At 44.7% G+C, this 25,725-nt stretch overlaps 1 protein-coding gene across 1 annotated transcript; it reads right to left on the bottom strand.

The window, feature by feature from the left end:
* Positions 1-750: 750 nt before the first annotated feature.
* NPY1R (neuropeptide Y receptor Y1) lies at positions 751-23,127 on the bottom strand. Its single transcript, XM_088660178.1, has 3 exons — positions 22,737-23,127; positions 2,280-3,149; positions 751-2,157 (listed from the first exon to the last, which is right to left on the bottom strand). The coding sequence occupies exons 2-3, from the start codon at positions 2,973-2,975 to the stop codon at positions 1,699-1,701; spliced, it is 1,155 nt and encodes a 384-aa protein (XP_088516304.1). The 5' UTR covers positions 2,976-3,149; positions 22,737-23,127; the 3' UTR covers positions 751-1,698.
* Positions 23,128-25,725: the final 2,598 nt, after the last annotated feature.

Genomic DNA, 25,725 nt, shown 5'->3' with positions numbered 1-25,725 from the left:
AATAACCTGAGATGCTTAGAAACAATAACAGTGGCCAATACTGCCTATTAGGTTGTGAGTCAGCCTGCATACTGAGTTAATCAAATGTGGCGCCTCAGAATTAGGACTTAAGTCCTAACTTACCATTCCAGTGTGCTTTGTCCCTGTGTAAATTGAGCTGCCCTTGGGATACAACTAGATGTGGCATTAGGAGACCTGGGACCAGAACTCCTGCTCTGTGTTTTGTTTTGTTTTAAAGAAAAGGACTTTAATGGCAGCTGTGGATCAGGAGACTCTAATCAGGGCTGCGGCACTGAGCTCAGGAGTGATAAACCTTGCTCCCTACCTCGTTTTCCCAATTAAACACCCACATAGAAATTTAAGCTTCTAGTTACCCTGTGGGTCAAAATATACGGGTACAGGTAGTTTCTATACAAAACTCAGTCAAATATATTTGTGGATACTGCTGGCAAAGTTACTGTGTGCCTGAGTTGCACAATTTTAAGACCCAGTGACTTACAAGAGTCATGTAACCAACTATCACCAGTATAGATATTAAAATAATAGGATTACACACCACACCCCATGGATGCAAAAGGGTGTGATGTGTAATCCTAACAACCCTTAACTAGAGGGAGGTGCCGCTTAGCCCAGGGTGACTTACTCCCTTGCAAGTGTGCTTAACATTGGGGCCATAAAGTGCTAATCCTAGGCTGGACAGGGTCCACAACTGGCTATTTAGTTCCGTTAATCCTGTTCATTTTTCATTTTGAATTACACACATCTTTAAATTGCAGTTAGCGATTCATGTAAGTTTAAGTATAATCTGCAGGTTTTGGAGTAATACTTCAATGGCAGTCTGTTGCTTCTGACACAGGAAGGTACCGTATTTTCTAAGACTAAGGCTGAAATCCTTGCTTCTGAGTTAACACATGGTTAGGATTCTACTGCAAAACAGCTGCTCAGAGCAGAATGGCCTGATTCTGTTTAGAAGTGGGTTTATGCTAAAGGCTTTAAGGGGAGCCTTATGTGGGGGAGGGGTCGATGGTAATCTACCCCATTTACTACCATTCCTCTGAAAACATCCCCCCCCCAATTCCTACAGTAATGATATTTGGGCAGGGGCGGGATTCCCATTTTTTTCTAATTAGTGTGGGGAACAGATACATAGGAATATAGATAGCTGTCAAGTCGAGACAGCTGGCCCGTCTGTCTAAGTATTTTTTAATACTTACTGGCAGAGGATTCCTAAGATTTCAAGCAAGAAGTCTTACATGGGACCTTCTTCAATGCAAAGTATATTTTCTACCACCGAGCAAGTATTCTTCGGGCAGGGAGGATAAAAGAAGGGGGTAACACATCCCACCCCCAGGAAAAAGTATGCATTCCCAATGAAAATATACTCTTTTAAATAAATACAGTTAACAAATCTAAATGCAGAAATGTATCAGTGCACAAAGAAATAGACTCAAAAACTTTCTTTTGATGAGAGCTTCAAGCAGAAATAGACCCAACTTTCATTATATATTAGGGATTACATGGATTTGGTCTGGTTTTTACAAGCAGCAAAAAGGGGGTAGGGACCAGCAGGAGTTGAACCACAGATATGAAAGTGGCAGTTTAAAGTTCCTCAGTGAGGGAGACGGGAAGATACTGACTTCTTTAAAGCATTGTGCTTGATCCCTGAAACTATATCATCTGTAGCAGGAGCTTTGGGAGCTATAGTCTTTCATCGTCACTGTCACTAATTTTCTTAAATGCAATGGGGCTCGCTTGCTTCAAAGAGGTCTTTGAAATGTCTGTATGCATGGTGGACATGGCTATCGTCTCGTAGTCATCATCCCTTGGGTGGAAATCACAGAAGCGGAAGAAAACCTGCAAATCCCTCTGGAAGTTCTTGTTGAGGAACCCATAAAAGATGGGGTTCACGCAGGTAGAGATCATAGCCGTGAGGTGACAGATCAGGAACAGCAAATTATGGCTGCAAGAAGCAACAGGTAAAATTTCATGGTTCCAGTCAAAGACTGTGTTAAAAACGGTCAGAGGGAGCCAGCACACCGCGAAGGCCACCACAATCGAGATGAGCATGATGTTGATCCTTTTCGTTTCAGTGGATCGGTATTTATTGTCTCTCATCTTATCCAGCATGTTGCTCCTCCTTTTTAAGCGCATGTATATCTGCGGGGAAACAAAAATTCAAGAACAACTCTGTAACCTAAAACTGTGGATCCTACAGGCATATTCTTTGGAGAAAACAAAGAACGGGTAAGACACATAACAAAAACAAGATTCTCTCTTACCTTTAAGTAGCAAATAAATATAAAGCAAAGGGGTCCCAAGTACTGTATCACCAGGAGAGCTGTGGTATACGAGAGCCTGATTGTGTCCAGTGGAAAGGAATCCAAGCACACGTACTTCCCTTTGTATTCCTCTATCGTTAGATTGGCGAAAGGTTCGTCGGTCAGTATGTGATACACCAGGAAAGGCAAAGATGAAGCCACCGCTAGGGTCCAGATCACAGCAATCCCTATGTAGGCGTGTCTGTTGTTTGGCCTCCAGCCACGAGGGTTGATAATCAGCTGGTGGCGCTCAATTGCAATGAGGACCAAAGAGAAAACTGAGACTGTGATGGAGACACACTGCACAAAAGGGTTCAGCTTGCACATGGCCTCCCCAAAGACCCAGTGGTCCATTAAGGTGTAGACAAAGGTGAAGGGAAGACACATGATGGTGATGAGGAGGTCCGAAAAGGAAAGGTTGACAATGAGGATGTTGGTCACGTTGCGCATCTCCTTTTGTTTTAAGATGATGATGATCAAGGCCAGGTTCCCAGAGATGCCCAGAAGGATGACGGCCCCATAAGCCAGAGCCAAGGTGAACACCATCGCCAAAGGCACGTGACAGTCTCCATCCTCAAAGCGCACGAGTCCAGAAGCCTCCTTTGAGACATTCTGAATGGAATAGTTTCCTGCCGAGGAAAGAAGTGATGAATTCATGTTGGGTTTCCCCACACGCACACAGCAATCTGGGCCCACGCTGAGCAGTGGTCTGAAACGGCAATCGGTTTCTCAGAAGCACATTCAAGGCATTAATGTTGTTCTCCTTACACAAAGAACAGGCTCCCAGCAGAAGCTGCCACAGAAATGTTCATCCCATCAATAATGCAAAACCTGCAAAGGCAAAAATAATGTACACGGATTTATTTTTCTTGGGTTTTCAGAAATGGAGGGAGGTGTTTTGTACTTTATTGGAAAACCAGGGACCTTCTTTTTTTAAAAAAAAATATGAAACAAATTTAACAAAAACATTGTCAATCAATATAGCGAATTACATTTCCCCCCTTTTTATACCCTCCCCTCCCTCCCTCTCCCACCCTCCAAAGACTTCCCTCAGCTCCCCCTTCTGATTTGTTTACCCATGTTACTCTCTGCATGTTATAAAATTGTACATATCATTACCATATCTATCCTATGTTCTACTAATAAATTGTGGATGTTTATTCAAAACCTGCCAAGGTGTTCAAGTCCTTTTGTTGTCTTTTTAGATAATTTGTAAAAAGTTCCCATTCTTCGTTGAAGTCATGGTTGTCCTTCTCTCGTAGTTTGCATGTTAACTTTGCCAGTTCCGCATAGCTTATCAATTTTTCTTGCCATTGTTCTTTCATTGGGACCTCCTCATTCTTCCATCCTTGTGCTATCAAGACTCTTACCACTTTTGTACCATACATGAACACATTCTTTGTTTTCCTTGGCAGGTCTTGTCCTAAGATCCCTAACAGAAATGCTTTTGGGTTGTTGTTTTTACAAATGTCCTTTTAAACATTTTTTCCGGTTCATTATATATCATCTCCCTTTTTTTTTTACTTCTCTGCATTCCCACCACATAAGATAAAAAGTACCTTCTTTTTCTTTACATTTCCAACATTTATTTGACCCAGTTTTGTACATTTTTGCCATTTTTACTGGTGTAATATACCATCTATACATAATTTTCATGTAATTTTCTCTCAAAAGAGAACAATCTGTAAATTTTAAATCTACTTTCCCCAATTTCCCCCAATCCTCAAATTGTATATTGTGTCCTATATCCTGCACCCATTTAATCATAACCTATTTCACCTCCTCATCTTTCATTTCCCATTCTAGCAGAATGCTGTATGCTTTCTTCAGTAGTTTCCCATCTTCTTCTATAACCTCCTTTTGAAATATAGAAATTGTATAGCTAAACCCTTTTCTTAAATCTTCCTTAAACATCTCATTTAATTGTCTGTAATGCAACCAACTCTGAAAATGATCTTTAATTTCTTCATAGTGTTTTAATTTCCATTTTCCTTCTTGATCTTTCAAATATTTATTTTAGTGAGATTGTTTCGTTTTTGGCTGCCTCCTTGCCTATGTGGTAGAATGTCTGCAAATATAAAAGCGTGTTGTTTCTATTTTCATTGTCCTTTCTGTTGAAATAATAAACATTTTGGGGTAATGCTCTGGGGCCTCTTAAACTTGACTCAACCCTGCTCAGAAGTAAGTACTACTGAGTTCAAATGCAATTTTCTGCCAAGTGAGTGTGTCTAAGGTTACAATAGTGCAGCTTAATACAAGAGAGCCTCAACAGGAGATCTAGCATTGTGCCAGCATAAACCCACAGATGAGTTATGATTAAGAATGATGCCATGATACGTTCATCTGCATTATTTTCTGACACTCAGTTCAAGGGTTTAGCTGCCATAATTTGGAATTCAGACTGCAGCGTCACATATAGGAACTTTTCTATAGATCCAGAGCATATGAGATTCCAGCAGCAAACACAGTTTAATGATCAAACGGAGTACTTCTTGAGTACTAACAAAACAACACATAACATATTCTTGGCCAGTTCAAAGCACTTATTCATTCGGAAAGGTCACAGAGCAGAGAAATACCAAGGAAGAATCCATCTCATTCACATTAGGAATAATATTGCAGGTCACTGTGAGAAGCCTACTCCTCAAAGAAATCAAATTTCCAGCCACCAGTCAGGGTGAGAGCTCATGAAAGTTCTGTCAAAGGTGGTGACTCCTTGCCCTTCAGTATCATCCTAATGCAGGATTAGCCAATGTGGGGCCCTGCAGAGGTTGTCACAGACTACAACTCCCATCACCTCTGACCATTTACCATCCCGGCTGGGGCTGATGGAAGTTGTAGTCCAAACTCCGGGCCACCACATTGGCTACCTTTGTCCTAATGTCACCAGAATTCAAAGACCATGATCCAGATGTATTCCTTGGTTCTTCAGTCACATTGCAAAAGCATGAGGTTTGACATACGCTGCAGAGTTAAAATGACAAGCATCTAGAATTCTGCCTACAGATATAGGTTCAGATGATTGAAGTTAATTGCTAAGTATTTCATTCCAATAGGGGTGGTTAAAACTTCCAAGAGACTGTGATCTACTCACAGTTAAAAACTGGCAGTGATCTACCCCCTTTTGGGGGGGGGGTTCAGGTCGAGGTTGTTGAGCTTTTCTTAGGAAGGAAAGCCATCCATGTTTTGGGGGCTTCGGGTCAAAGTTGAGCTTTTTTTTAGGAAGGAAAGCCCTGTTTGGGGGGCTTCAGGGCAAAGATGTATAACTTTTTCAGGGGAGCCAAAGTTGCTGAGTTTCTTTGGGGGGAGCCAGTGATCTGCCAGTGATCTACCACACACGTCCAGTGATCTACCAATAGTTCATGATCTACCTGTTGGACATGCCTGCAGTAGATGTTGCTACAGTTTGTTTTTGTTTTTTTAATTTGTTCCTAGTTACAGGTAGGTAGCCGTGTTGGTCTGGTGTAGTCGAAACAAAATTAAAAAAAATTCTTCCAGTAGCACCTTAGAGACCAACTATGTTTGTCATTGGTATGAGCTTTCGTGTGCATGCACACTTCTTCAGATACACTGAAACACCGGACTGTTTATGACCACATTTGTTCTTATTTAATTATTAAATTTTAATTATTAAATTCTTCCTGCAAGACCAAATGCGGTGTAACGTACAGCAAATGTCAGTGGAGCAGCACGGTTCAGAATAATTCCATGCTGCACATACAAAACTGAAAACATTTTACATTGACTCTAAGGGGAGGGATTAAAATGACTTATGACATTTTATCTGTGGCAGCAGATAAAGGTGTGGTAAACCTTATGGGGTTGCCTCCTTTTTGCCTAGTTACAGGTAGGTAGCCGTGTTGGTCTGGTGTAGTCGAAACAAAATTAAAAAAAATTCTTCCAGTAGCACCTTAGAGACCAACTATGTTTGTCATTGGTATGAGCTTTCGTGTGCATGCACACTTCTTCAGATACACTGAAACACCGGACTGTTTATGACCACATTTGTTCTTATTTAATTATTAAATTTTAATTATTAAATTCTTCCTGCAAGACCAAATGCGGTGTAACGTACAGCAAATGTCAGTGGAGCAGCACGGTTCAGAATAATTCCATGCTGCACATACAAAACTGAAAACATTTTACATTGACTCTAAGGGGAGGGATTAAAATGACTTATGACATTTTATCTGTGGCAGCAGATAAAGGTGTGGTAAACCTTATGGGGTTGCCTCCTTTTTGCCTGCATGAGATCTCAAAGGTAGAAGGGCACGATGCAATAAATAGATTGAGGGCTGCATTTGGATTGGTGGGTCACTAGTTGTAAATGCCTGAGATGATAGATAGATGATGGATAGATAGATAGATAGATAGATAGATAGATAGATAGATAGATAGATGATAGATAGATAGATAGATAGATAGATAGATAGATAGATAGATAGATAGATATAATGGAGCTATACTTTCAGCTCTAGGGATCTAATTAGCTGTGATAAGCACCTGAGTGGCTGTCACACACACACACACACACACAGAGAGAGAGAGAGAGAGAGAGAGAGAGAGAGAGAGAGAGAGAGAGAGAGAGATATCCTTGGAGCTTGCTGCCACCTTGTCAGGCCCCTGTGCAGTGGTGAGGGGATGCTACATTCTCCATCCACCTTACGAACCACCACAGCACAAATACTGTGTGTTAAATGTTCAAAAAAGGGTCAGAAGCCCAAGACAGTGTAAGTTCCTCAACTACGTTTATTCAACATTTGTCCGTGGCAACAGCTCACTCATAGAAAAACAAGAACAGAACTCACAAGACGCACACACTAAAACCCCAGCAAAGAAGTGCCAATTGACAGTTGACAGAGCCTACGCTCACTTGCCATTAGAACATTCGTCTACCAACGCTTATACGATTGGTTAGAACTCGCCTGGCAACATAAACTGTGTTAAACCCAACACATAACAGTGTGCTTTGTGCTTTGGATTCTCTCCCCCACCCCCCTCACACACGGGGGGGGGGGGGGAACAGCCTCCGTAAGCCACCCCCAATCTGGACTGGGATCATAGCCTGAGGGGGAGGGGAGAGTTAACCCTTTCTTTCTTAACCATTTCCCTACCAAGCCCCCACCCCGCTACTTTTTCAAAACAAAACAAAACAAAAAAGCCATATTGTGTTTCTGAGCTGGATCATGCCCCACACACTTTTAAAGTGGAGAATTCCAAGCACGGCTTCAGAGAGAGACACATTTAACTTGCTATTGGGTTTGGCACGGATCTAGTCAGTGGTGACGTGCCCATTGAGACAGAAGGCAAGGAGACCTATAGGCAGAGCCTGATGATGATAGTTTTGTCCCCATCCTCCTCCCCGCTGAGTACTACAAGGGGCAGGATTCTGACACTCAATGCTACTCCCTGGAGTGCTTGTAAGTAAGCAAGCATGCAGGTAGGTGGGGTTGACTGAGGCCAGAGCGAGGTTGGTGCCCCATTCACCTATATGGGCCAACCTCCACCATATATATGTTTTGTGTTGTGACCTACTCTGAACCTCTTCTTTTACTTTACTCCCCCCCCCCCCCCGGCCTGCCCACCCCACTTAAAAAAAATATCCTTTTGGCCATGCTCTTTTCAGCTACCAAGAGACAAGCGCCCAGTGCATTGGTGCAGAGTTACTCTAACAGTTCTTGCAAGCAAACTCCTTCCCTAGTTAATATTCCAGGTGGCCCCTGGAAGAACAGTAGGGTGCCAAGCACAAATAAGCTCTCCTGGTTGCTTTCATCTCTGGCAGAATTGCTCTCTAGCAGTGATAGGGCAGCCACTGAGGAGACAGGAACAAAATGGAAAGGATTCAAAATTAAAGAGGATTTGAGGAGGGAAAGAGCAAATCAATATTTATCCGTGGAACTCAAATATACACACAACAGAGCAATCTCTTGCCATTTATGAAGAGGGAGGAGAGAAAGACAGAATCAATGGAAACTTAAACCAGCAATTAATTGACCCACACTTGATGCAATCAATATACAGCAAAGCCTGGTGGGGTATTTCCCCCCTCTTCTGAAACCTCTTCATGCAACTTAAATGGAAAGGCTTGAGCTGAAGGTTGAGTTTACCAAGGCAGCCCACAGCCTTGATCCATAAGAGCACCTACTTTTCATTGGCTTATATCACAGATGGGGAACCTTTAGCTCGTGGGCCAGAGGTGGCCCACGGGTCCCTCCAACCTGGCCCACAGCCTCTCCTCCTCAGCCCCTTGCCTGTGCTTAAAAGGGGAGCTGGTGACAACAGAAACCTGACTGCTAGTCCAGTGGGGTGAGACGAGAATACAGCTGGAGAGGAAGAAGGGAATAAAACAATACATTCCAGCCATACAAGAAGAGTCAGAGGTTCACACACACACTTCCATTCAGGCACTATCAACTTTCAAGGAAGGCACATTCCAGCCAGGCAAAAGTACTTGTGAGAGAACGGAGCAAAACTGGTGAGAGTCTGAGGCTTAGGGAGGGGAGGGAAGAGTCCTGAGAACTAGATAGGGAGGCCTACATTCAGCCCCCAGGCCTGAGCTTCCGCACCTGTACCTTAAGCCCAAACCAGCTTCAACTACCTGCCTCCAAGTTCTGATAAACAAACTACTGGTAGCTTGATTTCTCATGGTCAGCAAATGCAACATAGATGACGAACATGAAAGCTACAATAGTGGAAGTGTGGTAGAAGAAGACATGGCATTTCAACCAGGGAGATTATCATTCACCAGCATCCACTGCATACCCTCCAACATTTCTCTGTTGAAAATAGAGACGTTCTCATTCCATAATGATAATTTTACTATTTATACCCCACACATCTGACTGGGTTGCCCCAGCCACTCTGGGCAGCTTCCAACATATATAAAAACCTAATAAAACATTGAACTTTTTTTAAAAAAACAAACACACACCCTTCCCTATACAGGATTGCCTTCAGGCAGCTTGGGGGTCAAATAACTCCATACCGCCCAACATTTCTCCATTAAAAATAGGGACATCCTGAACATGGGACATTCTGGGATCAAATCAAATCAGAAACCAGGATGGCTTCTGTAAATCTGGGACTGTCCCTAGAAAATAGGGACACTTGGAGGGTGTCTGCCACTGTGGTGTGCCTGTTTGTTTTAACAGGAAGCCTAGCACAGGAGGTAAGATGAACCAAGGGCCCAAACAAGATTTCAGTACCAGGACTTAGACTTGGACTAAAAAGCAGAGCCTGTCAGCATGGAGAAAAGGTGAGCTTCTCCATTTAAAAGGCACCTCATCTATGCATCTAGAGCAGGCATAGGCAAACTCCGGCCCTCCAGATGTTTGGGACTACAATCCCATCATCCCTGACCACTGGTCCTGTTAGCTAGGGATGATGGGAATTGTAGTCCCAAACATCTGGAGGGCCGGAGTTTGCCTATGCCTGATCTAGAGCTTCCAGGCTTGATGGTGGAGTGGCATCCATGCGCCAACATCCCTTATTTTTAGAAATGTGTGAACCTAAACATGTTTACTCAGAAACAGGGCTGCAAGTTTAGCAAATTTAATCAGCATGATGAATCTATTAAAATATATTGGTCAGCTAAAAAAGTTCCCCTAACTTACTGACCAGCAGGCTTAAATAAACAACAACAACAACAACAACTTTGTTGTTGTTAATTTATTTAATTTGTTATTCACCTAACAGCCTCCCTGCAATTTACAACCAGGTTTTAAAACATGCATTAGTAAAAACAAAAGCCACCAAAAGTTAAACAACTGATCACTACATAAAATGAACACCAGATTCCAAATGGGATGGTGGCTTTATCAGCAACCTAGACTGGCAGCAATATAAATCTTGGCTCAGCTGGGTCATATTCCATCAAATGCCTAGGTGGAGAGAAAAGTCTTAATGTGTGATGATACACTGGGCCAAAGATTTTGGATATAATATACAATTGGAGGACTGGGAGAAACTGTGGAAAGAAGGAATAAAATTTACTGCATGTAGAACTTTGAAAGAAAATATAATGAAAATGATGTACAGATGGTATATTACACCAGTGAAACTAGCTAAAATGTATAAAACAAGTAATAAATGTTGGAAATGTAAGGAAAGAGAAGGATCGTTTTACCATATGTGGTGGGAATGTAAGAAAGTGAAAAGCTTCTGGGAAATGATATATAATGAGATGAAAAAGATGTTAAGATATACATTCATTTAAAAAAAACAGAAGCTTTTCTACTTGGTTTTGTAGGATATTAGCAGACAAGATAAAAAACTGTTTTTTTATGTGACGACGGCAGCAAGAGTACTATTGGCACAGAAATGGAAACAAGAAGAATTACCAACAATAGAGGAATGGCAGACGAAGTTAATGGACTACGCAAAACTGGACAAGATGACAGGGAGAATCCGAAACCAACGGGACCAGAGGTTCTTGAAGGATTGGACTAAATTTGAAAAAAGATTTGAAAGACAATTGTAAACAAAAAATTTTGCTTGTAGGTTAAGAAGAAGTTTTGTAAGGAGAATTATATGAAATATTACAGGAAAAAGTTAAGAAAGTAAAATTGGTTATTGTTTTTTAAAGTGATAGTGAATCACGGAATACAAGAAGAAGTTAGGATGACTGGAAATCTTTCAGCTCTCTATATTGGACAAACAGGCCAAACCCTACGCCAAAGGATAAAGGTAAAGGGGCCTCTGACCATCAGGTCCAGTCGTGTCCAACTCTGGGGTTGCAGCGCTCATCTCGCTCTATAGGCCAAGGGAGCCGGCGTTTGTCCGCAGACAGCTTCCGGGTCATGTGGCCAGCATGACAAAGCTGCTTCTGGCGAACCAGAGCAGCGCACGGAAACGCCGTTTACCTTCCTGCCGGAGCGGTCCCTATTTATCTACTTGCACTTTGATGTGCTTTCGAATTGCTAGGTGGACAAGAGCTGGGACCGAGCAACGGGAGCTCACCCCGTTGCAGGGATTCGAACCGCCGACCTTCTGATCAGCAAGCCCTAGACTCTGTGGTTTAACCCACAGCGCCACCTGGGTAATCACAAGACAGAGAAACCAGTAGATTGAACACTCTAATCTCCCAGGGCATTCTATACAAGATCTCAAAGTAGCTGTCTTATTACAGAAAAATTTCAGAAACAGACTGGAAAGAGAAGTTGCTGAATTGCAACTTATTACCAAGCTTAAAACCATGGAGAGACCTGGTCTGAATAAAGACATTGGGTTATTATCTCATTATACAGTACATGATAAAGCTTTCTTTAGCCACCTCACCCCTTGCTTTTTCCTGCAAGACCAATTGCAGTCATTAACAGTCAACAGTCGTCAACAGGTTTACCACTCCTATCAGCCAATCACCCATTCCCACCACCCTTCTGAGTAATACCCCTCCCCACCCTCTGACTATACATAAGGGTCTGGTGACTTCTGTTTCAGTGTATCTGAAGAAGTGTACATGCACATGAAAGCTCATACCTACCGTATGACAAACTTAGTTGGTCTCTAAGGTGCTACTGGAAGGATTTTATTTTTTTGTTTCGACTACGGCAGACCAACACGGCTACCTACCTGTAACTGGAAATCTTTAGACGTTGCTGAGGGAAGTCCTAAAAAGATTGTATAAGATGTGAAGGACTGTTAAATGATGTATGGAATGTATGCAAAAATATTTATAGATAAAAAAGAAAAGTCTTAATGTGTTGCCAAAAATATGTCAATGTCAGTTCTAGGACAGCGTGTCACAGTCTGGAGATCTGGGGATGTCGGGGACGAACATAGAACAAGTCCCTCTCTACTGCTGCAACCCTCCAAAGCTTTCTCAGACAGGTCAAACAGAGAAGGGGCTCAGAGGACACTCACATGGTTCAGGTAGAGTTCTCTTTATTATTATTACAGTATTATCATTTGCACAACAAAATTGATAAAATGAATGACAGAATTTACTAATAAAAACAGCAGATGACAAGCACCATTTTAGACAGGGAAGGGGAACCTGTGTTCCTCTGGCCCTTCAGATATTGCTAGGCAACAACTCTAAACCATCTCAGCCAGCATGTCCAATGCTCAGGGATGGGTGTTGGAGCCGGAATCCAGGAAAATCTGCAGGAACACAGGTCCCCTTCCCTGGCTAAGATGGTGCTTGTCATCTGCTGTTTTTATTAGTAAATTAGCAAATATGAAGCATCTCTGTATTAGAAGAAGTATTCCCTTCTGAGTGACAGAGAAGAGGGAATGCGTCTTCTCAATGATGCTTGCTTCAACAATACATGTATCATCATCTAAAAATGAATAGTGCATATTATTTCCTTATTTTTTCCTCCCATGCAAATTTATGCATATTGAATAATCAATCAATTATAACTCACTTTGGGCTTTTCCACGTTTGCACATTATTTAGCTGCTAATACACTTCCCCTCTATTTGAATTAGATCAGAGCTGCCCACACTTGCACATGTCTGAATTTGTCTATGAGGTGCAGCTTCAGTTCTTCCTATTCATGCCTGTAGCTGTTTTGTGCTTGTCCCTGCCTTCCAAATTGTTGACACTATTATGCCAGTTAAGTACTGACAGGGCAGGTGTGCAGGTAGCTGCATGAGCCTTGTTTTTAATAAACATTTGCCCACCCCACCCAAGAAGTGTGCAAAAGCAAATTCGTTCGTTCCGTTTTCTGATGTTGTGCAAAAGAAAGAAAGGAAGACAGCCTTTGCAGAGCACACTGGAAATAGTTACAAGAACAGCCATAAAAGAAATGAAAGCGATAACGAAGTCCTGGGCATGGAAAGGGGAGTAGCAGAAAGTGGCAATCGCTCCAATCAACCCAAATCACAAAAACAAATAATAATATGTGATCCCAAGTGGAGCAGTTTGGAGAGGAATTTGCATTATTCCTATATCAGGTGAGCCTGAATTTACAGGCGGAAGCATTAAGATTGGCATTGTTCAAGGGTAACATCATGTGGACAACACAAATTAAATGTGAATGCAAGCATCTGCAAACACACAGTAAACTGGTGTGGAAAAACCCATGATTAATCAGTTAAGATTTCTTTAATTGTAAAACTACCCTCCTAGGCCCCATGGGTAAATGGACCCCTGACCATTGGGTCCAGTTGTGACCGACTCTGGGGTTGCGGCGCTCATCTCGTGTTATTGGCCGAGGGAGCCGGCGTACAGCTTCCAGGTCATGTGGCCAGCATGAGAAAGCCGCTTCTGTCGAACCAGAGCAGCACATGGAAACGCTGTTTACCTTCCCGCTGTAGCACTACCTATTTATCTACTTGCACTCTGACGTGCTTTCAAACTGCTAGGTTGGAAGGAGCTGGGACTGAGCAACAGGAGCTCACTCCGTCGCGGGGATTCGAACTGCCGACCTTCTGATCGGCAAGCCCTAGGCTCTGTGGTTTAACCCACAGTGCCACCTGCGTCCCATGGAGTAAGTTACTTCCTAGCTAAGTGTGATTAGTTTTGCAGCCTTACATACTGTTACACACCACCCCAATCTCCACAGCAATGCAGGATTCCAGGGGACCAAGCACTTACACAGGACCTGCGTTTCCTTTGGAAATGAGGCACAGCAGAGAATGAAGTTCATTTACATATATATACAACCTGAGTCTAAGCTGGAGGGTGGAAGCATTGGATTTAAACAGACACCTGCCATTTCTCTGCCTCTCTCTCCAGCCCACTGCTTACTAATTCTGTTGAATAACTCTAAAACACTCTGCATGAAGCTTCTGCCCACATTACTTCTAACTCTCTATTCTCTCCCTGGCTTTTTGCAACACAGGCAGAGGAGACATCCCACTCGCTTTGATCCTGTGTTGTGCTATTTTACCCCCAGGCTGCCATCTCAAAGGGGATGCGCCAGACTTCATTAACACTTAATTTATGTTGATTCCCTTGGATTAGCATTGTCTAGCACACAGCCTATTCACAGGGGTTAGGCCTAATGCACACACAGAATCTGGCTATTTCCTGCTTCTAACTACCCCAAGCCTTTGTTAAATTCTAATACTGCTGGTGCCAGGAATTTAGGGGTGTCTTGCACTCAAAAACTTACACTTTGGCATCAGGCTGCATAGGTGCCACCCTAAACACACTAATAGTGCTGCAACAACAACAACAACAACAACAACAACAACAACAACAACAACAACAACAACAACAACAACGGAATCCTATGCATGTTAGTCTCTTTTACATCAGTGGGGCTTGCTGTCAGATAAGAGGGAATGGAACTGCCTCTTTGGGATGCATTCCTGTACCACTTAACTGAGAGTTAGCCCCATTGAACACAATTGTTCCCAGTAGAACAGGATTGCACTGTTAAGTAAGGAAAGGCATGGTTTAATATCATGCTGGTGTTTAATATTCACATCCTGCCTTCTTTCCCATCCATCAGAACTTTCCAAAGTTGATTGCCCTGAGTAGAGGCCAGACTGCCAGGCAAGAGCCTATTCCTGAAAGGGAATCTTGATAACCCTTTCTGGCCCAGACACAGGCAAATCCTCACATCAAAATGCAGGTGTCCCAACTTGAATACAATATTGGGGGACATAATCGATCACAAGATGCACATATGCACATCATTTGAACGGCTGTGTCCATCAATGGGGGTGGAGGGGCTCAAATATTATATGAGGGAGAGAAGGGACCTCGGCCCCTAGGAGTTGGCTCCTATGTCAAAACATAGCTCAAGAGGATTACAGTCCCTGACCAAACTTCAATCATTTCTGCTTCATTAAAAGGTCAAAAAGCAGGAGGTGTAGACAGTAAACTTACACGGACCCCAATATGGCCCAATCCAGAAACCAGTTGAGCCAAAGGACGTAGGATGCGGAGCTGAGGCATTGGCTCTGTTCTAAGCAAAAAATCTGCTCTTATTCCCTTATGGGGTACACAAGAGCCTTATTGGGTTCTCCATCGGTCGGAGAATATATAACAGAGGCCAACCAGAGAAGTTTGAGAAGCAAAGCCTTTATTTGCTGTTGCAACAGGGTCCTTCCCCTCACGCAGGAGAACAAGGAAGGAACCCCGAACAAAAGAGCACCTCCACTTTTATCAGTTTCCCCATCACCAAGAAACGCCCCCAATACATCATTCCTACATCACAGCTATGTAATCAATACCTCACAAAAAAGGAGGGTTCAAGGTAGAAATCTGAGCACTTTTGACACCTCTCCTAGTCCTCCTATCACCCCTCCCAGGTGTGAATTCCTAAACACAAAGAGAAATTAACATTTTCATAAGAGTTGATCACTGTCTTTTGTTCAGAGGAGTCTTCCATTGTGAATGAGATGCCATTGACAGGGAATTATGACTTCCAAGTTGCTAGTCATGTGGAAATGTGCGCATATGCTGATCCTTAAGCCTTCCTTAAGGCGGGGTTGCGTCCAAGCGGGAGGGGTGCGGGTCTCTGGAGTGGAGCAGAGGCGAAGAAGGTGGTGTTGCGAGGGATTCTGGGTAACTGCAGCTGTCAGATTCGGTCACCCCTCTCTGTTCATCAGTAATGGTGTCCTGCAACACCCCCCCCCCATATGATTTTATAACAGCTTCTATGCATGACAAACTCTTGGACTCAGTGAGACTTGGTTCCAAATAAACACACACAACCCCACTCCCTACTCTTATTAAACACTTAGAAAAGATCTCTGTTGAAATCTTCTGAATACATTTATACTATGGTATATTGAGGATCCCCTTCATGGATCAATGCCTTGTCGTGGCGAAGGGGCTTGAATAACTCAGAGAAGCTATGAGCTATGCCATGCAGGGCCACCCAAGATGGACAGGTCATAGTGGAGAGTTTTGACTAAACGTGATCCACCTGGAGAAGGAACTGGCAAGCCACTCCAGTATCCCTGCCAAGAAAACTCCATGGACAAAGACAACAGGCATATAAAAGTTATGACGCTGGAAGATGAGCCCCTCAGGTCGGAAGGCGTCCAACATGCTACTGAGGAAGAGCGGAGGACAAGTACAAGTAGATTCAGAGCTGATGAAGCGGCTGGGCCAAAGCCGAAAGGACGCTCAGTTGCGGATATGCCTGGAAGCGAAAGGAAAGTTCGATGCTGTAAAGAAAAATATTGCATAGGAACCTGGAATGTAAGAACCATGAGTGGAGGTAAGCTGGATGTGGTCAAAAATGAGATGACAAGAATAAATATCGACATCCTGGGCATCAGTGAACTAAAATGGAAGGGAATGGGCGAATTCAGTTCGGGTGACTATCATATCTACTACTGTGGGCAAGAATCCTGTAGCAGAAATGGAGTGGCCCTCATAGTCAACAAAAGAGTGGCAAAAGCTGTAATGGGATGCAATCTCAAAAATGACAGAATGATCTCGATACGAATCCAAGGCAGACCTTTTAACATCACAGTAATCCAAGTTTATGCACCAACTACCGGTGCTGAAGAAAGTGAAATTGACCAATTCTATGAAGACCTACAACAACTTCTAGAAATGACACCAAAGAAGGATGTTCTTCTCATTACAGGGGACTGGAATGCTAAAGTAGGGAATCAAGAGATAAAAGGAACAACTGGCAAGTTTGGCCTTGGAGTTCAAAATGAAGCAGGGCAAAGGCTAATAGAGTTCTGTCAAGAGAACAAGCTGGTCATCACAATCACTCTCTTCCAACAACACAAGAGACGACTCTACACATGGATATCACCAAATGGGCAGCATCGAAATCAGATTGATTATATTCTCTGCAGCCAAAGATGGAGAAGCTCTATACAGTCAGCAAAAACAAGACCCGGAGCTGACTGTAACTCAGATCATCAGCTTCTTATAGCAAAATTCCAGCTTAAACTGAAGAAAGTAGGAAAAACCACTGGGCCAGTAAGATACAATCTGAATCAAATCCCTTATGAATACACAGTGGAAGTGAGGAACAGGTTTAAGGATTTAGATTTGGTGGACAGAGTGCCTGAAGAACTATGGATGGAGGCTCGTAACATTATACAGGAGGCAGCAACGAAAACCATCCCAAGGAAAAGGAAATGCAAGAAAGCAAAATGGCTGTCCAACGAGGCCTTACAAATAGCGGAGGAGAGGAGGCAAGCAAAATGCAAGGGAGATAGGGAAAGATACAGGAAACTGAATGCAGATTTCCAAAAAACAGCAAGGAGAGACAAGAGGGTCTTCTTAAATGAGCAATGCAAAGAAATAGAGGAAAACAATAGAATGGGGAAAACCAGAGATCTGTTCAAGAAAATTGGAGATATGAAAGGAACATTTCGTACAAAGATTACCATAATCAAGGACAAAAGTGGTAAGGACCTAACAGAAGCAGAAGACATCAAGAAGAGGTGGCAAGAATACACAGAGGAATTATACCAGAAAGATATGGAGGTCTCATACACCCCAGGTAGTGTGGTTGCTGACCTTGAGCCAGACATCTTGGAGAGTGAAGTCAAATGGGCCTTAGAAAGCATTGCTAATAACAAGGCCAGTGGAAGTGATGATATTCCAGCTGAACTACCGTGTTTCCCCTTTTTTAAGACGTAGTCATTATATAAGCCATAGCAGGATTTCTAAGCAATTGCGCGATACAAGCCATACCCCGAAAATAAGACATACTGATAGACCCTTCACCCAGTAGCAATAACCCCCCTCCCGCCAGCCAACCCCCCCTTAAAAATATCTCCATTTTGCTGTCGCTCCACAGACACGTATTTCCTTTAAAAGCTTGTAAAAATGCACTGAAGAGCCGTAGCTGCTGGCTGCCGAAGCCTCGTGACCTCCGTGAGCGCGTCTGTCTCTCTCTCTCCCCCCGCCCCCTGCGTCTCTCTCTCTCTCTCTCTCTCTCTCTCTCACACACACACACACACACACACACACACACACACAGAGAGAGAGAGAGAGCACCCACCTCTCGCTTCCCCCCACCTTTCCCTTCCATTCTATGCGCCCACCCCTGAGTTGCCTGTTGATTTCCTCTTGACGGGAGAGGGGCGATTGAATGCAAAGGCTGTTTTCCCTTTAAGGGAGAGATCTCCGTGTGCGCGTCTGTGTCCTCTGTCTCTCTGTCTCTCTGTCTCTCTGTCTCTCTCTCTCTCACACACACAGAACCCACCTCTCGCTTCCCTCCACCTTTCCCTTCCATTCTATGCGTCCACCCATGAGTTGCCTGTTGATTTCCTCTTGACGGCAGTCTCCTGTGTCTGATTGTTGTCTCCTTGCAGCCTTCCTTTCTACCTTATGCTTGCTTGTCTGTGGAGCTGCCCCTTTAAGGATTTGTAAGTAGTCTGGATCGCAGTCCTTGCCTTGGGGACTTTTTAAAAAAAATTAAGGACTTTTTCCTTCTTGCTGTTTGTGAGCACAAAAGTTAAACTGCCGGTCCTAGCTTCCTTTACCCACAAAATTTTACCTTGCTAGCTCAATTGCTTCTTAATTGCTACCATTTACCAAGTCAGCAATCTTAATTGCTGTTTAGCTGGCTTCTTTGTTCTCAGCAGGTAGCTTCTTTGCTATCAGTGATAGCACTACAAAGTTCTGGTTACAGGTAGGTAGCCGTGTTGGTCTGGGTCGAAGTAAAATAAAAAAATTCCTTCAGTAGCACCTTAAAGACTCATACCAAAATAAAACTTAGTTGGTCTTTAAGGTGCTACTGAAGGATTTTTTTTATTTTAGCACTACAAAGTGTTACATTGTTGGAACTTAAGTCTTGGGCAGCTGGCTAGTAGAGATCCTTATTTGCTTTACTATAGGCTACTGCTAGGACTGTATCACACAGATAGATTCCATTATACTGGTTTAGATTTAAGAAGCTCCAGTGTAGCAGATTGCTATTAAGTGAGTCCCCACATCAGAGGAGAGAGAGAGCAGCCCTTTGCGAACATCCCAGGGCTGGGGAGAGAGGGCTGGGCCAGGGACGCACACCTCCCTTCCCTCAGACTCATAATAAAAATACGAGTAAGACATCCCACCAAAAATAAGCCACCCTGTGGTTTTTTGAGAAAAAAAAGTAATAAGACGGTGTCTTAAAAAAGGGGAAACACGGTATTTAAAATTTTAAAAGATGATGCTGTTAAGGTGCTACACCCAATATGCCAGCAAGTTTGGAAAACTCAGCAATGGCCAGAGGATTGGAGAAGATCAGTCTACATCCCAATTCCAAAGAAGGGCAGTGCCAAAGAATGCTCTAACTACCGCACAATTGCGCTCATTTCACACGCTAGCAAGGTTATGCTTAAAATTCTACAAGGCAGGCTTAGGCAGTATGTGGACCGAGAACTCCCAGAAGTGCAAGCTGGATTTCGAAAGGGCAGAGGAACCAGAGACCAAATAGCAAACATGCGCTGGATTATGGAGAAAGCTAGAGAGTTCCAGAAAAACGTCTACTTCTGCTTCATTGACTATGCAAAAGCCTTTGACTGTGTCGACCACAGCAAACTATGGCAAGTTCTTAAAGAAATGGGAGTGCCTGATCACCTCATCTGTCTCCTGAGAAATCTCTATGTGGGACAAGAAGCTACAGTTAGAACTGGATATGGAACAACTGATTGGTTCAAAATTGGGAAAGGAGTACGACAAGGTTGTATATTGTCTCCCTGCTTATTTAACTTATATGCAGAATTCATCATGCGAAAGGCTGGACTAGATGAATCCCAAGCCGGAATTAAGATTGCCGGAAGAAATATCAACAACCTCAGATATGCAGATGACACAACCTTGATGGCAGAAAGCGAGGAGGAATTAAAGAACCTTTTAATGAGGGTGAAAGAGGAGAGCGCAAAATATGGTCTGAAGCTCAACATCAAAAAAACCAAGATCATGGCTACTGGTCGCATCACCTCCTGGCAAATAGAAGGGGAAGAAATGGAGGCAGTGAGAGATTTTACTTTCTTGGGCTCCTTGATCACTGCAGATGGTGACAGCAGTCACGAAATTAAAAGACTCCTGCTTCTTGGGAGAAAAGCGATGACAAACCTAGACAGCATCTTAAAAAGCAGAGACATCACCTTGCCGACAAAGGTCCGTATAGTTAAAGCTATGGTTTTCCCAGTAGTGATGTATGGAAGTGAGAGCTGGACCATAAAGAAGGCTGATCGTCGAAGAATTGATGCTTTTGAATTATGGTGCTGGAGGAGACTCTTGAGAGTCCCATGGACTGCTAGAAGATCAAACCTATCCATTCTTAAGGAAATCAGCCCTGAGTGCTCCCTGGAAGGACAGATCGTGAAGCTGAGGCTCCAATACTTTGGCCACCTCATGAGAAGAGAAGAATCCTTGGAAAAGACCCTGATGTTGGGAAAGATTGAGGGCACTAGGAGAAGGGGACGACAGAGGACGAGATGGTTGGACAGTGTTCTCGAAGCTACGAACATGAGTTTGACCAAACTGCGGGAGGCAGTGCAAGACAGGAGTGCCTGGCGTGCTATGGTCCATGGGGTCACGAAGAGTCGGACACGACTAAACGACTAAACAACAACATATTGAGGATATACATATTGAGGATGAGATGTCAGGTTGCAAACGATGTACCCTTCCATGGGAATATGCTCACTGAACTCAATGGAAGAAAATACACATAAGATGAGACTAGACATAGTCAAGTGCATCGGCCAGAATGCGCTCTCTCTCTCTCTTTCTGTGTGTGTGTGTGTGTGTGTTGAGGCGAGGCAGAGAATGCAAGACTTCCAATTTCCCTCTTCAGCCCTGAAGCTCCCACATTAAGTCAGCATCTCCACCCTAACCCCCTCTCTCACCCCTTGCATGGCTCCTGAATCCTGGGAAACTAAAACAGCACCCTTAGAGGAGGGAGGAGGGGGATAGGATCCGCCCATCTGTGTGTGGACGCAACCAAGGGAGGTTAGGGAAGAGGGATCTAAACCAGCTTCAATCCGATTCATCCTTACGATGGGTCTGTGGAGTGCAGCAGTCAGGCTGTCTTCATCCAATTGTCTTCCGTTGTTCGAGCCTCTCTGCTTTCATGCAACAAAAGCCCCTACTTAACCTGTGGAGAACCCTCCACCAACGACGAACTCCCTCGTGGGAATTGAGGAGACGTGGCTAGTTCATTTCATCTGCTCTAATTTCATCTGCGCTTGCGCTTTTTCTGCGGAGACCCGAGCCTCCTTTGTGTCTTGTCTGGGAAAACGGGGGTCATTTCTTTGCCACGATCGCCTTCCCTTCTAATACTGTACAACATTACCCACAATGCTGTCCCCCCACCTCTCCTGGAGACCTCGTGCGCTCCTGAGCCGACCGGCTGTAACTTGACACCCACCCCGTCCCATCCCACCGAGTCTCTCCAATCGGACCCTCCAGTCCGGATCTTCCCTAAACATTAACAACAGGCGACTGCCTGCAGCCAAAACTGCTGCGCCTGCCGAAGGTTCCTAAGGGTCAAAGTTCAGCGGGGTATTTACTGCCCCTCCCGTATGCTTTCTGGAAAATAAAGGCTTGGAGAAGGATGGGAAACCTCCAAATGTCTCCAATGCCCATCACCCCTGACCACTGGTCATGCTGGCCGGCGAGGAGGGCAGGTCGGAGCCCCACCACATCTGAAGGGCTACACAGGCTCCCCACTGTTGTCCCTTTCGACGGAAAGAGCGGCCACACACCAGAGTCCCACTTTCCTTCAGCGGGTTACCCTAACCCGAAAAGACTCCCACTTCCAGCAGAGGCTGGATGGCCACGCCACCTGTCATGGATGCTTTAGTTGAGATTCCTGCATTGCAGGGGGTTGGACTAGATGACCCTTGGCGTCCCTTCCAACTCTGCAATTCTATGATTCTCTCCCCCTCGCCCAGTAGCCGGTAATGGGAAGCAAATGGGCTGGGGGACCCCAACCCCCCACAACCCCCCTCCTTTCTCCCCTGTATACCAGCTTCTTCCCCATGTTTACATCCCTCCTGGCTGGGAGAGCCAGGCGTGCGGATGAAAGGGGCCAGAGATCGCGCCTAGGTCCTTCTGCGAAGCGCTCCGCGCCTCTGCCTGCCCTTTCGCCCTTCGCCGTTGCTGGCAGATTCTCCCCAGTTTTTCGACATCTGGTGGCTAGAAGACCTACAGAACAGCCCTCGGGTCTATTCACAGCTTCTTTCCTCTCTCTTCCAGCAAAAAAAAAAAGCCCCCTTCTCTTCCTCTCCCTCCCTCCCTCTCCCCCCCGATCTTTTCGGAAGTTTTGGTGGCTTGAGATGCACCCCTTACAAGATGCCCAACAGGCGCGTCCGACGGCGCTGCCTCGGATCGGCTCGACAACTACGCTCGGAGCGGTTCTGTTCCCATGATTTCGAAGCCCGGGTCTAGCACGTGCCAGATTGGGGAGATCGCTCGTTTCGCGGGCACGGTCACTCTGTCCAATGTGCAAATGGGAACAGGTAAACGCCTTTAGGGGGTGGGGAGAGATCCGCTGGCTTTTTTTTTTAAAAAAGGATAACAACAGCCACAAAATAGTCTCTCACCTGCATTCTTCCTTTCTTCCAAGCACCATCCTTAGTGCTGAAGCGAGAGGATAGAGACGGCTGACTTGGGAAGCGAAAGGCAAAAGGAGGACAGACCCGCTGGCATTTGCCCACCACGGATCCCGAAGATTGGGTGAGCGGAGCAGGAGGCGTCCCCCTTAAAGCTGAACTCCACCTTATTCTCCCAGTATCACATGACGGTGTGCGGTGCGGGATGTGAAGATCCCCGCTCTCACACGCACCCCACCTTTAAGCTGCACATCTGGAGGTGGGTTGCCTAGTAATTCCGAAATAAATGTAATTAAGTATGGAAACTGCAGGGAGGGGGAGCGGGGAGGAAAGGGGCTGGGAAGATCTCTCGGGTGTGGGAGACAGTTTCTGAAATGCTTCTGCAATCCGGATTTTTGTCGGCGTGGTGGTTTGCGAGCCTGCGCCACCTCGTGGCCGAAGCCCGTAGGTGCCGAACCCTTCTCTTTGCATGGGGTTATGTAAAACGATCATTAGCGGGAGTGGCGGCTGGGGTGTGCAACACCCCCCCCCAAAAAAATCCACCCCCTTGGCTTTTTCGAATGAGAAAATTCGACTGATGGCGAGGCCCAAACGTTTTGTGTGTTTGTGTGTGTATTTAAAAAAATCTATTAGTTAAATGGAAAACACACAGAAGATGCTATCACTTCTGAAATCAACTAACAGAGCAATACATTAGTCCAGAACTGGAGATATGCCATTGCTACGCTGGCAGAACAGGGTACCACATCCAATGTGTGCCCAGCCAAGGATGGCAGGGAGAAATTAGCATAAAATACAAAAGTGATGTGTCTGGGGAAATGACAAACACAGTCTCCTGACATCTCTGGAAACTCCAACTGCAGCCCACCAATCCAAAGCTGTGCTGGGCCCAGCGGTGCCACTCCCCCACAGAGGCAGCCAATGAACTCAGCACAATTGGGACACACCCATTGCACACCCCATCACCACCACAAAATGATGACATGGAACCCCCTGCTCTGTTTAGCCATGTGATGCAGCTAGCAACCACCCCATTGCCACCAGTCCCCGGGCATGCTCTCAGGCAGGGCTTTGAGTCCGCATGTGTTCCTTAGAACTACTGTTTTTCAGCAAACACACACAAGGGAGGAAAGAGAGTCCACATGACATAGCGTCTATATAGCTCCCTGGGCAGACCCACACGCCAGCAGACACATTGGACAAGAGCTCAAGACCCACCCAAGGTGGGGACAGGAGACACAGCAAGTGCAGCCACAGAACATATGAAAAGCCTGCTGGATCAGACCAATGGACCACCTAGGCCGACATCCTGTTCTCACAGCAGAGAATTATTCTCTTGGACTCATTCCAGGAATATTTGGAATGCTTTTTTAAAACCCTTGATTGCAGGCTTTGCCGGCTTCTTGCCATGCCCAGACATCCTGGATCCTTCTTATTACAGCAGACAACTACAAAGACAATAGTTTTCTATTCAGAATGTGATGCTTTGTAATCAGCAATGTCCAATTCTGATCTCCAACTCTGAACTCTGCTGAACAGTGTTTCCGGATAGCAACTACTGTTTCATTGAATTCTTCATCAGCCAATTAGTTCAACAAACACTTGTCAGTAGAAAGATATGTAATTTCTTCATAAACCAATCTTTTTTTGAATAGATGTACAATATACATGTGAATAGGGACCCAGGTGGCACTGTGGGTTAAACCACTGAGCCTAGGGCTTGCTGATCAGAAGGTCGGCGGTTCGAATCCCTGTGACGGGGTGAGCTCCCATTGCTTGGTCCCAGCTCCTGCCAACCTAGCAGTTTGAAAGCACATCAAAATGCAAGTAGATAAATAGGAACCGCTACAGCGGGAAGGTAAACGGTGTTTCCGTGTGCTGCTCTGGTTTGCCAGAAACGGCTTTGTCATGCTGGCCACATGACCTGGAAGCTGTACGCCAGCTCCCTCGGCCAATAATGCGAGATGAGTGCACAACCCCAGAGTCGGTCACGGCTGGACCTAATGGTCAGGGGTCCCTTTACCTTTACCTTTACCTTATACATGTGAATGAAAAATACTCTGGAACAGTGCTCATGCAATTATGTAATTCGAAAAAAGATTAGTTGCTCTGAACTGTTCAGCAGAGTTCAGAGTTGGCCATCAGAATTGGAATTGGACATTGCCGATTACAAAGCATCAGAGCTTGTTCTCCGCCGGGTAAAGTCTGGCACTGTGATTCATTCAGTACTTTCAGAGACTTTAGTTTGTTAATCTTTATGTTTTGAATTATTCCACAAAGTTTTTCACATTGTAATTGTTTCAAAAGCCATCGTGTTGCTTTTGATATTGCTGCTCCCTTATGGTACAGGGCACCTGAGTGAGTAGGGAAAGGGCGGACTGAATCCCCCGCCCTTCTCCTTCTGAGACCCACCCTGAGGCAGACAGCTGATGCTGGATCATATGAGGGTACGACCATTGTAGGTAGTTGCAGCCCATGTGATAGGGCAGAGCCATGCAGCCACCCTCTGGACACCAGTAGCTCTGCACCTTGGTCACAGCATACGGCTGTATGTACCAGTACATTGAGTTCATTGAACTTGTGTGCAGAACTGCCCAGGCCAGGCTTAGCAAAGCGAAAAGAGCAGAAGTTTGATGCCCATGGATGTGACTGTTGTGGTTGGTGCAGAAAGAAGGTTTTTGGCTGCCAAAGTTAAAATGTAAGAGAAATATGGATTTTTGACACCTATGAAAAACAGAACAGATCCTGCATATTGGTGGCTCACGTTTCAGGAGCTGAGAGCCTAAAGCCACATTCATTTTTCTTTAAAGAAAGAAAATGAAAAGAAATCCGCCTGAGAGCCCCTTGTTTTGTAGCTGTTGTGGCAGGCTCCAAGCCAAGGGCCAGCTTGTCATTTCAAATTGCCGGATGAATGCCGTGAATAATTATCAGTCATACTCCCAACAGACTCAGGATACTAAACAGATAGAAATCGAAGTGC

Source organism: Zootoca vivipara, chromosome Z1 (assembly GCF_965207765.1).
Source record: "Zootoca vivipara chromosome Z1, rZooViv2.hap1.1, whole genome shotgun sequence".
Classification (NCBI taxonomy): domain Eukaryota; kingdom Metazoa; phylum Chordata; class Lepidosauria; order Squamata; family Lacertidae; genus Zootoca; species Zootoca vivipara.
This window is presented reverse-complemented; position numbering and strand designations above follow the sequence as displayed.